Source organism: Prionailurus viverrinus, chromosome C2 (assembly GCF_022837055.1).
Source record: "Prionailurus viverrinus isolate Anna chromosome C2, UM_Priviv_1.0, whole genome shotgun sequence".
Lineage (NCBI taxonomy): Eukaryota > Metazoa > Chordata > Mammalia > Carnivora > Felidae > Prionailurus > Prionailurus viverrinus.
In genome coordinates, this window is record NC_062569.1 from 72033832 (window position 1) to 72047102 (window position 13271).

At 40.9% G+C, this 13271-nt stretch overlaps 1 protein-coding gene across 1 annotated transcript in view; it reads left to right on the forward strand.

Moving 5' to 3' along the window:
• Positions 1-5447, forward strand: part of USP13 (ubiquitin specific peptidase 13) — a 119904-nt gene extending 114457 nt beyond the window's left edge. Inside the window, exon 21 of the mRNA XM_047874640.1 lies at positions 573-5447. Within this exon, the coding sequence (XP_047730596.1) occupies positions 573-666 (94 nt within the window). The 3' untranslated portion in view covers positions 667-5447. The remainder of the gene's footprint in view (positions 1-572) is intronic.
• The last annotated feature ends 7824 nt before the right edge of the window (positions 5448-13271 follow it).

Genomic DNA, 13271 nt, shown 5'->3' on the forward strand with positions numbered 1-13271 from the left:
TCTCTTTGTTTTTTCATTTTCGTTGGGAGAGGGTATATGTCTATGTACATATGCTATATATAAACGTACGTATGTATTTACAACTTTTCTAAAAGAGTAAGGTATGCACACAGCACATACAATTTTTTAACCTTTTTCTCCACTTCATACTGTATTGAAATAATTTTCCCACTTTACCAAATATTCCTTGAAGACATTTTAATAGTTGTACAGTAGTTCACCACATGACTCTTTACTTCTTATTTTTACCTAGTTATATGTCTCAGGCTGAAATAAGTGCTGTCGTACATAATTCTTTGACTTAATTTCTGAGGCCATCTATGGATTTCTACAAAAGGGGCTATGAGATCAAAGGGTTTAAAATGTTTGGAAACCCCTTTAATGACCACTTTTGAGCTCAAGAATAAAAAAAGTAGTAGTAAATTCCCACCAGTGTTCTGTTCCTTTTTATACAACAGGCTTGGGTTTGTCTTAAAACACCTTGACTATTATAAGGATGGAGCAGTAACTTTTTTTCCGCTAAGCTTCCTGGGACTGACTGAAATCATCGAATTCTTCTCTTTTGTTTTCAGATGGGTGATCTACAATGACCACAGGGTGTGTGCCTCAGAAAGGCCCCCTAAGGACCTGGGCTACATGTACTTTTACCACAGGGTACCACGCTGAGCCTCAGATGTGCCAGTTGGCCAGAAGAAGCCACACGCCTTTTTAATTTGCCAAAAAAAAAAAAAAAAAAAACAAAAACAACAAAAAAAAACAAACAGAAGTTGGGACAGCCAGACATGAAATGAAGGAATACATGGGGGTATTTATAGTTTATTTAAAGAACATCATTTGACGCCTTCTGAAATAGAACTGGGAAGGAATTTCTATTAGTGATGATACACTACTGTAGATAGTTTTTCTTTTTATAAATGTTCAAGGAGAGGATGATTTAAAAAAAAAAAGTATTTATACTGCTGGTGGGGGATCTGCCAGTGTCACACCAAAAATGGGAATGTGCCATCAGCCCTCTGTTATGCTTTGGGGGGCCCATGGTGTGGCCTCACCCCCAAATAAATGAGAAGCCCATTTTTGTTTCATATCAAAAATCAGTAATGGGATGGGCTTTATTTGTGACATAGTTTTTTCATTACACACAATTTCTGACCTGTCCATGTATAGAAGATAAGAGCATCTGCAATGAAAGGTATTTTTAATTTAATCGTATCAAAATTCATAATGTGATTGTGTGAATGTGTGAGGGTGAGACTGTTATCGTCAACCAGGAAATCTATGACGGGCTAGTTTTTAAAGGTTAAAGCAGTTGGTCTTAAGCATAGCTGAGAAAAGCAAGTAACTATTTTAAAGAAACTATAACTCAGGAACAGTTTTAAAAATTGGTTCCCCACTTAGATTTTCAGGAGTAATAAGGGCTGAGTTGTCCCTTTAAAAAAGTGTTGTCAAGAATCCACCTGGGTTTGTGACATTTTGTGGGAGAATGCCGGATGCCCACAGCAGCACAACGTTGTTCTTTGCCACATAAAAGTAGATGAATTCTGGTTCTCAGCAGCCCTTCTCCCTAAGGCATAGTATGTATTTTTAGTTAAAATAGCTAATCTTACCATAACATGTAACAACTCCCTGGAATCACACTAAGTGCCCCAAATTTGTCTGTAATTTTCTTGTCCCTGAGCTCTTTGCCTGCCTCCATTTTTACATTTTTCTGGGGCTAGAGTCTCCTCTTTGCCCTTTCTGGGCTGATCACCTCCTGACTTGCCTTTGCTGCTTATTTGCTGTGACCAGCAGTGTGATCTTGGGCACCTTCAGGGCTTCAGATGCAAGGAAGCTTTATATGACATTGTGAAAAACCATCATTTCCATTTTGGTGTTTTAGTATTTTTGTTGCAACCTGGGATTAGATCAGGGTTTCAAATGTGATGAAAAAGTGCAACAAGAGTGGTTTATAATCTTCCTGCAGCTCTGTACCGAATTCTAGAGTCTCTGGAGTTTCTATTTCAGATTATCCAGTCAAATGAAGAAGGATCTACTGCAGTCTGCCTAACGTGCATTTGATTGGTAGAAAGGATCTGTCTAGAAACTGTAGGAAAATAAAGTAGAACCAGTTGGGTAAAATACCACATGGACAAGTGGATTACAACACGGTGAGTTGTGAGCAGTCAGGATTCTGATTAAGATCGGGCTCCTTTTACAGGAGATTAGCTACGCTGTATGTCTGAGGAGCACTGAGCCCGAGGCTGGGAGCCTGGAGACTTGGGTGCTGCCCCTAGCTGGGCAAGACCCTCATCCTCCCTGTGCCTCAGCTTTCTTATCTGCACAATAACACCTGCTCTCTCTTTCCAGCTGTGCTTTGAGGATAGATATGTGAGGTTTGACACGGTGACCCTTGAAAGAGTAGCAGGTGGTATGCCATGTGGGTCCCAGTAGAGTGTGCTCCCTCCTTCTCTTGTCTGATGTTTTCTTCAATTTGGGAACAAATGCAATTGGCATGAGGAGGGTGCTTACGGTGCAGTAACTCTACTCGGTTGTGCCCACCAGTGCCGCCTTTTAGTGTTGTTTTGGAGATCCTAAAGCAGCCCTACTTTGTCACATGAGTCCCTGGCTCCTGTAGAAATTCCTACACAAAGCAGCCTTACAAAATCCAGTCTCCTTGGCTGAGTGTCCTAGAATACTGACTCCAAACACATGTGAAAAATGACTCGTTTTCAATGCTCTTACAAAGTGAAGGCCTTCTTCGGGGGTCGGGGGATAACTGGGGGTTTGGATTGAAATGTGAACAAAGATAGCATGTGTATTTTGAACAAAATAAAAATTTTGTAATAAAACTTTGCAAAATGGTGTAAAATCAGTACAAGATTATAGGCTATCCATTATTTAATTTCTTCAAGTAAAAAAATAAACTTAGCCCTTTTGATGCCTAAACATATTGTAAGAGAATATTACTATGGCTGCCTTTTTTTCCTGCCTCACAAAACAAAGGGCTATTTCTACAAGGCAAAGTTTTGTATATGTGCTATTCTTTATTTCAGATTGAGAGTTGGGGAAAAACTGGAGCAAATAACGTGTTTCTTTCTTGCTTTTAAAAGTGTGTTTATATGTATACCTTAATATATACGAGGCAGATTTCCCTGGAATAAAAGTCTGGAACATACTCCTTAATTTTACCATGTATGTTGACGAGATTATTTGTGACTGAAAACTGGAATAATGTGTGGATTTTGTCAGATTATCAGCCTGTTAGGAGTCCTCTGTGTGAGGCGTGGTGGTGTAATTGTGAAATTCTCACCGTGTGTGGGTGTACGTGTGAAAGAGTGCACCTTTTTTTTCCTGTAAATATCTTTTGATATCCATTTGTGTAAAATCCCAATGAATGTGTCTTTGGAAAATGTATCAAAGTTTTTATTTTGTCAATTGATCTGAATGCCCATATAACTGATCAGAAATCCAGTTTTGGTTCAGATTGGGGGATTTTTTTTTTTTTAAGGGAAAAAAGCATGCAGAAAGGACTACTGGAAGAATCATGTTTTAATGCCATTTACGTCAACATTGCTTCGGTATTTTGAATTGACACGGCTGTTTCTTCCAACTATAAGAGAATGTGCCTGCTGTTCCCCCACGCTCACTTTGGGCTACAGGAAGCCCGGCACAAGTAGCTTGAGCCTGTGACTCCCAACATCATTCTTTCCCATGACCTGCAGTGTCCAGTGTGCGTACCCGGGTTCGTGGCCCGACGCCACTCCAGGTGCCGTGGGCCTTTTACCTCTCTGGGCCTTTTTCTTTACAATGAGTGCGGTAGGCTGGATCAGCTCAGAAGTCCCCTCCTGCCCTAACATTCGATTCTATTTTTATTTTCCTATAGTTACTATGGGGGTTAGACATGTGGGATGAGGGAGCACACAGAGGTTAGATGTAACTTGTTGCTTTGTTATAGGTCGTACTCCCCAGTTTATAATCTGCATCATTTTAGTGTCCCCACCCCAACTTCTCTTCCCACTTCCTTTGGTAATTATCCTCTTTCTCTCCCGTTCTTGAAACTTTCCACTTCTTAGTCCACAAGATACCTTGTTCCCATCCCCTTCAAAAATGAAAAAGTCTGTTTAAAACACCTCCTGCGATGAAAAAGCTCGGCACCACTTTCAGCAAATAAATCTGTAACGTGTGTAGACGATTTTCTTACTCTAATTCAGTGATAGCTATGATTCCCAAGTAAGTACTGAGAAAGTTGTCTGTCACAGAAAGGATGTCTCTTCCTCTTGTGAGCATCACTGTTGCTAAATTACACTATCTCTGTAGTCTGTTGGGGAGATGGCAGGTGCTGAGCAGGAGCAGGGGATGGGATTAGATGGAATGTGATTTCACCCTTTGCCTTGGTCAGAAATCCTAGGTTACAGAGCAAGATTTTGTACTCTTACGTTGGTGTATAAGATCACCTACCCAGTGCCATGAAGATTCCCTACACCGTAAATCATCTTGAAAGAGTTTGTATTAAAATGTGCTGGATCTGTGCTACTGGGTGCAGGGGTCAGTAGCCACATGTAGCTAGTGACCTCTTGAAATTTGGCTTGTCCAAATCGAGATTGTGCTGTTCATGTAAAACACACACCAGATTTTGAAGGCTTGGTACCAAAAAGAAGGGAACGTAAAATATTTCATCAGTATTTTATATTGGTTACATGCTAACATGACAATATTTTGGATAAATAAGCTGTTACTAAAATTTCACTTATTCCTTTTTCTCTTTTTTTTAATATGGCTACCAAAATTAAAATTAGACATGTGGCTGGCATTGCACTTGGACAGGTGCTGCTCTAGGTTCTAGATGGTGTGGAGTCAGCAGTGAGATGCCACGTGTGGAAGGTAATTCTCCCAATAGACAGAAGCAACACACATATTTTCGCTGGAGTCAGCTCAGTGAGGCACAGAATGCCTTCCAGACAGCAGAAGACTTTCTATGTAAAAACCAGTATGTATAAGACTCCAATAAAAAAACCAAAACAAAACAAAACTAAAGCAAATGAGCCCCAAACCGCGTTCCTTCAGCTTTGCTTAGAAGCTAAGTTTGCACTTATTTTTCAAGCATCTTCCATGTGCCAAGGATGCTGGCTACATGAGGGTGCTGGGCATATTTGCTCCACCTTAGGCAACATTCTCTTGTGGTTTCCCCTCCCCAGGTATTGTGTGGTCCATTCAGAGCTGGGTGTGATGATGTATGGTGTAAATCTTGCCGCTCCTATCGGCCTGGGCAGAGGCTGAGCCTGCTGCCTGCGCCCACCTGCCCAGCAGGTTTGAGGTTGACTCCTGAAAGAGTTTGTATTTATTTTATTTTGCACTAGTCACAGCTGCTGTTAAAATATCTCAACTGTTTGGGGAGAGCATTGCCTGTGATGGAAAGAGAGATGGATGATTTATTGCTTCAGTTGTTTTAAAATTAAAAGCTATTCTCACAATCTGAGGTTCCTTTATGGCTCTTTTTTCTTTTGCAAAATGCCAAGTAAACTGATTCTGCCCTTGGCGGGTTCTTATCCATCAACGGAACAGGTAACCCAAGACAGTGACTGATTTTATTTCTCTTTAGGGTTTCTTGGTGTGGGCACCAAGGCCGCCTCATTCCCATCAGTAGTGGAACATCAGCAACGGTGCAAGATGTTTCTTCTGTAAAGGAGGGAGAGGCCTAGGCAGGGAAGTCTTTTAGTCTTTCTCAAATGGATGTCGGGTGCAATACTGGAGTCAGTGGAGACCCTGCTGTGGTTCTGTGGCTCTCAGTTTGCTGGTAGCTTCCCTAATGCAGGTGCCAGCGTGCTCAATACTGGTTGCACCAAGGGATTTCAGCATTTCGATGGCACCATGTTTGTAGGTTGTATGAGTTTCCTATTGTTGCCGTAACAAAGGATTATAAACTTGGTGGCTCAAGAGAGCACATTTATTAGGTGAGAAGTATGAAAATGGGTCTTACAGGGTTAAAATCTAGCTGTTGGCAGAGAAACTCTATGTGAGAATCCATTCCTTGTCTTTTCCAGCTTCTAGAAACTCTTCTGTTCTCATTCTTTGGCTTGTGGCCTCCTAACAACATGGACATCACTTAGTGTCTGTGTCCATTGTCCTATGGCCTCTGACAGGCTCTCCTGCTCCCTCTTATAAGGACCCTTATGATTACAGTGGGCCCACCCAGATAGTCCAGAATAAACTTCCCATCTCCAGATCCTTAAATTAATCACATCTGCAATGTTCCTTTTTGCCATGTAAGATAACACATTCACAGGTTTTGGGGATTAGGATATAGAAATCCTTGAGGAGGCATTATTTTGCCTACCATATAGGGTATGCTTATTACTACTTAAAACATGTCCATTCAATACTTAAAAAAATTTTTCTTTTTAATGTTTATTTTTGAGAGACAGAGCATGAGCCAGGGAGGGGCAGAGAGAGAGGGAAACACAGAATCCAAAGCAGGCTCCAGGCTCTGAGCTGTCAGCACAGAGTCCGACGGGGGGCTTGAACCCACGAACTGTGAGATCATGACCTGAGCCAAAGTCTGATGCTCAACCGACTGAGCCACCCTGGTGCCCCTCAATATTTAAAAAATTTTAAAGAATCTATACATTTTTAAAAATCCAAGTAAAATGACCAACATCAGTGTTGTGCCATAATGTTTTGGTGAGAAGAGGAGAAGGAAATGATTGGGATGGAGGATTTTTTTTATGACTCACACATTATAAAGTTTTTAGGACAATGTTTGCAAGTCAGATGCTGCTTACATTCACTTTGTTCTGTCTCCTTGTGCCCAGTGGGAGAGTCTACCATGGCGTGTATGCACTGTTTGAATCTAAGGTCCCACTTTTCGAATGTGGTCAGTGGCAAATCATTTGTAGTGAGGAAATTTAATAGGAAACAGTAAGTTATTCTCATTCGCATGCAACCTATTATTTAAAAATTTACTAGGAAAAGTCAGTGAGGTAGGGGGCAGATAGAACGGCAAGAGTAGAGGCATAGAGACTTGACTTTCTGAAACTCAGTCTTGTCATCTGTGCAGGGGGCCTAATAATACATGAGATAAGTTACGTCAAACATTTCACAGTCTGGTGGCACAGGATATTTTTACTGTGCTATTTTACATCACTATTTTAACTAGCACTTTGACCCTGTGGAGGTTTTGACCCTTTATTTCAGCCTAGCAAATCTTTTTTTTTTTTTTTTTTTTTTTTTTTTTTTTTTTTTTTTTGTAAAGAATCAGAATTATACCAACATTGATGACTTTTTTCCACCAAAGTATTTTTCTGGAGATAATGTCATTAAGCCAATTTATTTTGTTAATGTATATAACATGGTTCATCATTCAATAAATACTGAGTATCTATGTGCTGGGCATTGCTTTTCTTAGAACATATCAGTAAACAAAGCAGACCAGACTCTTTGCCCTTGTTGGGTTTATTTTCTAGCAGGGAGAGCCGGATGCTAAACATAAGAAATAAGTAAATTATATAATATGTTAAAAGGTACTATGTGCTATGGAAAAAAAGAACAGCAGGATGGGGGGAGGTGTGGATTTTGCTACTAAATATGGTACGCAGGGAAAGCATTTTTTTGGAGGTGAGATTTGAACCAAGACTTGAAGGAGGTGAAGGAGTCATCTAAATGGATATTTGGGGGGGAAAGATATGCTTGGCAGAGGGACTCATGGGAGCAGAGGCTCCAGGGTGGGAGCATAATCTATTATGTCAGAGAAGCAGTAAGGGGACCAGTGTGATTTGAGAGAAGGGAATGAGGGGAAGAGGAGTAGGGGAAGATGTTGGAGAGGGGCCAGATTGCCTGAGCCAGGAGGCATTGGAAGGGCTTGACTCTGGAGTGCCATTGGGAGTCATAGGCTCTTAAGTAGAGCAATGATCTGATCTGACCAAAGTTTCAGGAAGATAGTTCTCTAAATTAGCTGATAGGAGGCAAGGATAAAAGTAGAGGCTACTGTGGTAAGCAAGGTGAGCTAGGATGATGGCTCACATAGATGGGATGGTAGCAGTAGAGGTAGCAAGGATAGTCAGATTCTGGATACATGTGAAAGTAAAGCCAGCAGGATTTCCTGGTGGGCAGGATGTGGCATGTGAGGGAATGAGAGTAGCCAAGCTAGACCCCAAAGTTCTTCCTCTGAGCAACTAAAGAATGTAATTGCAATCAACAAAGATAGGGAAGGCTTGGTGGGATTGGGGGGTATTGATGGGAAAAGATGATTGCAAGTTTGGGATGTGTTGAATTTGAAATGCCTGTTAGATCTCCGTGGTTGATGTTGAGTGGGAAGCTGGATATACAACTCCGGATTTTGAGGGAAAAGTCTGGACTGAAGTAAAAAAACTAAAGATGGCATTTAAACCAGGGACTGGGTATGCTCACCAGTGGAGGAAGACAGGAAATGGAACTGGTCCAGGTACTGAGCAAAGGCTCAATATAAGAAGTCCAGGAGAAGATGAGCCAGCAAAGGAGACTCTGAGAGGAGTGAACACCAACGTGGGCAAAAATCAAGAGAACAGTGCATGCAAGTGGAAGCCAAGTGGAGGCAACAGATATCAACTGTCAAGTAACTGTGGTAGGTTAAGTCAGATGAGTTGACTACACAATTGATCAACTTGGAGGTCATGGGTGAACTCCATGGGGACAGTTTGGGGGGTGGGGAGGAACTGCAGAAGATGAATGCAAACCACTCTTTGGGGAATTTTGCCACAAAGGGAAGCAAAGAAGAGATGGTGGCTGACAAGACGTGGACTGGGAACAAGAGAGGTTTTTGTTTTTAAATATGGGAAATAAGATGGTCAAATAGGCACAATACTGAGGATGTAGGACAGAAAGGTGAGAATTGCAGTTTGCTGCCCTTGAGCAGGCAAGAGGTGATGGGATCTCGTGCTCAGTTGGAGCTGACTTTAGACACCGGCTGGGGAGCCCGTCTTTGGGGACAGGAGGAAGGCAGAGATAAGAGTGCCAGATGCGGCTATGAGGAGTGGGAGCACTGAGAGTCTGGGGATTCTGTCCTGCCTGCTTTAATTTGCTCAGGGAAGTAAGAAGTGAGATCCTCAGCTTGGAGGGACCATGGGTGGGGGAGATTGGAGATTTGAGGCGAGGGGAGGTGTGAAACAGTTATCCAGTTGAACTCTCTCCAAGCTTTTATATTTTCCTTTCTATTTTTTTTAAAATTTTTTTTTCAACGTTTATTTATTTTGGGGACAGAGAGAGACAGAGCATGAACGGGGGAGGGGCAGAGAGAGAGGGAGACACAGAATCGGAAACAGGCTCCAGGCTCTGAGCCATCATCAGCCCAGAGCCCGACACTGGGCTCGAACTCCCGGACCACGAGATCGTGACCTGGCTGAAGTCGGACGCTTAACCGACTGCGCCACCCAGGCGCCCCAATTTTCCTTTCTATTTTAATGAAATTAGTTTAATTGGTATCAATTCAAGTTATTTTGAGAGAGACAGAGACAGCATGAGTGGGGGAGCAGCAGAGTGAGAGGGATCGAGAGAATCCCAGGCAGGCTTTGCACAGTCAATGCAGAGCCCAATGCAAGGCTTGAACTCACAAAACCCCAAGATCATGACCTGAGCTCATACCAAGAGTCAGATGTTTAACCAACTAAGCCACCCGGGCACCCTCAGTTCTGTAAATTTTATGAAGACAGTCTGAGTCTTCAGCTTTTGGTCCTCATCACATTTTCCCTATTAGAACTTTTCCTATTGCAGAGTCCCTTTTGTGGTCATGATTTCCAGCGGGTCCACCTTTACCAGGTCAAATTTTGCCACTCTAGATTTTGTCAAGATTTTGTTCTTTTGTCATGTTTTTGAATCAGTAGCCAGTTTTCCTGTAAGCACTCTTAGCCATCGTCTTGGTAAGATTTCTCTCAAGCTTACTTTTTCCTGGGCCAGTTTTTGCAGTTTTTAATAGTAGATGTGATCTTTAGTCAGTTCTTAATCGGTAAGATGTTTTTCTTCCACCTGGCACAGTTTTTGCTATTATGTTCATCATTTGCAGTAATATTAATTATAGACTGTGTGTATTATTAGGAGGGGAGAAGCAGAGGACCTGAGTGTGCATTAGGGTTAAAATGGCGTAGTAGAAATAATGGCGTAGGAATGTGGCACATGGCAGGTTTCAGTAAGTGTTAGCTTCCTTTCTTTTTCCTTTTCAAAGACCTTGGCCTGGGAAGGCTGCACTGCTTGGTCTCCACCCTTCTAAACTCAGGTGAGCAAACTCAAGCAGGGGGCCTCCTAAGAATCAAATGGCTTAATTCCTTAGATGAAAATACTAAAATTAACTGTCAGTTTCCAAGGTTCTGATTCATTAAGTTGATAACCAGGCAGCATTATTTTTATTTTTTTATTTTTTTCAATATATGAAGTTGATTGTCAAATTGGTTTCCATACAACACCCAGTGCTCATTCCAAAAGGTGCCCTCCTCAGTACCCATCACCCACCCTCCTCTCCCTCCCACCCCCCATCAGCCCTCAGTTCTCAATTTTTAAGAGTCTCTTATGCTTTGGCTCGCTCCCCCTCTAACCTCCTTTCAGGCAGCATTATTTATTATGAGGTATAAGTAAGGAAAAAAAAAATACATACATCCTTGTGAGCCCTAAAGTACTGGATAGGTAAGGCATTACTGTGAGGAGCCTTGTAAAGGAATGTGAAAAACACTTCAAACCTTGGGCTGCTTTCATGTATACACATGGAGTGAAGCAGCTGTTTGAGGAAATAGAATTCACGCTTAAAAAGGATTAAGAGACATAATAAAAGGTTTAAGTTATGCAAGGGGTCGGGAGAGGAGCCACAATTCACCGCTGGGTAAAATAACCGTGAAGTGGGAAAGAAGGAGGTACAGCCTGATTTGATAGAGGAGAAAATGAACTTCCACCAGGTTGTTGGCTTTATAGCAAGAGGACTTAGTGAAGAGGGGGAAGGGGGGCTCAGTGTGCCTGTGTGGCTCTCTTCAAGCCTATTGTTCCTGCATCACCAACCTGACCACTCAAGGACTTCATTAGTAAACATTCTGGAAACAGAAACATCTGTCTCAGTGGCATCCTTTCTCTGCTTGAGGGCAAATCCACCCTTTATGTGCTCCAGGAAGGCCACCAACAATCTCCCGCTTTGCCAGGGCATCTCCTAAGGTCTCCCCAGCTCACAGCGCTCGCCATCCTGGGCTCCTTCCTCCTTGAACACACCTAGCTCATTCCTGCCTTGGTGTCTTGTGGTAGCTGTTGGCTCTGCTGAGAATATTTCAAAGAGCTGTTCCCAGTGCCACTTGGTGGGCTTCTTGGTGTTCAAAGCTCAGCCCGAACATCACCTAAGAGAAATCTTTCCTGACCATCTATGGATAAAAAGGAGCCCCCAGTTTCTCTCATAATACCTCATTTGCCTTGTCCTTCTAGCAGTTTTTGGCACATGACATCCTTATGTGTTAAAGTATTTGTTGATCCCTCACAGAAATCTAAGCTCTTCAAGGGCAAGTTTGATTTGATTTACTTACCACTCCTGCATTAGAACAGTACGTGCACGTAATAGAACCTCAAATATTTATTGACTGATTAAAAAAGAAAGAAAAGAAAAAAAAACAGACCCTAAAACTGAAATATATTTTAATATTTTTATTCTAAAAAAAAATCACAAAATCCAATTTCAGGTTAAATATTTTACTCTTAAAAAATTAACAAAGGAAGAAGATTTTAAAGTTTTGTTTTATATGTAAAAATGCATTCTTGATTCCCAGATAGCTCATGCAACATCATATGTGGTGGTTATTCAATAAAAGACCTTTTTTATCAATAGTACAAATTGGATTATATATGATTTGAAGCAATTCTGACCCCCAAATCCCATTTTGAAAGATTTCTCAAAAGACCTTGAAGCCACAGACAAAGTTTATTTGAAAACATAGTTTAAAATTGCACAAATATAAATACAATTTAGTAATGTGAAAAAGGGAAGGCATGCTTCCAATAATAGTACAAAAATACTACCTTAATCTTGGTACTTTGCAAATTATAAGCCAAAGGAGTAAATTAAACACATCAATATGTTAGGTTATTTTTATGGTAGTAGTTTTATTTCAAAGAGCAATGCAGGGAAATACTAAGATGAAGCCTTATTATCCAACAGAGTTGGGCTATGATACATAATATTTCACTAAATACACAGATACATTATCACATAGTATGCCCGTAACTTTTACACCCTCACCCCATTGCCATTAATTTACTATGGGTCACTTAATTTGGGTTGGTTTTAACTTAAAAACTCAATGTAAACATTTAAAGTTAAATTTTTTGTTATCTATTTCAGCTTAAAAATGAAATCCCAAGATTTTAAACATTATTGAGCATAGAGAAGCATCACAGAAGAATTTGCCATTTGTCTTAATATTTTTAGATTAGACTAGATATGCAATATTCGTAGATATACAAAATATATAGAAATGTCTTTTCTAAATAGTTAATAAATGCCTGTTATAGTTTGTAAAAAGTTTATTAAATTAATCAGGTTTTTTTTTTCAACCAATGTAAACAAATTTGGGCAATGAAAGTTGAAGAGGGTTTGAGTCAGGTGATATGGGGGGACATTGGTAAAAATTTAGGTTTGCTTTATTTCCTTTAACTACTGGCAACATATTCAATCATGAACCATTTCTCGCATTGTACAATTCTTTATGGTATCTAAGCTAATTTTTTACATATCTCAGTGAAAATGCCAAACTACCTAGCTGTGTATGTATATCCCTTACTATTGTTTCGTCAGTCCATTTCCCCTCTCCAAGAAATTCAAAGAAAAAAAAAACGACACACATTTTATTGTTGAGCAAAGAACTGCCTGCTGTTTTTTTCATCTTCATATTGTTTCGAATGCGGGTTTCTAATAGCGTCCTGAAGAGCCTGTCAGGGTTTTGCACACACACCCTGCAACACTGCAAGTTAGTTTTCTCTTGTAGAGAAGGTCCTGAGACAACAGTTCTGAGATTGGGGCACTGGTTTCTAGAGTGTGTTATTTTGGTAAGTCTGCAGAGGTCACAGGGAGCGGAAACTTTATTCAAGGCAAAATACCACGTGAGAGGTTGTTAAACTTCACACTTTTTTAAAAATTTTTTTTTTTTTCAACGTTTATTTTTTTTTTTGGGACAGAGAGAGACAGAGCATGAACGGGGGAGGGGCAGAGAGAGAGGGAGACACAGAATCAGAAACAGGCTCCAGGCTCTGAGCCATCAGCCCAGAGCCCGACGCGGGGCTCGAACTCACGGACCGCGAGATCGTGA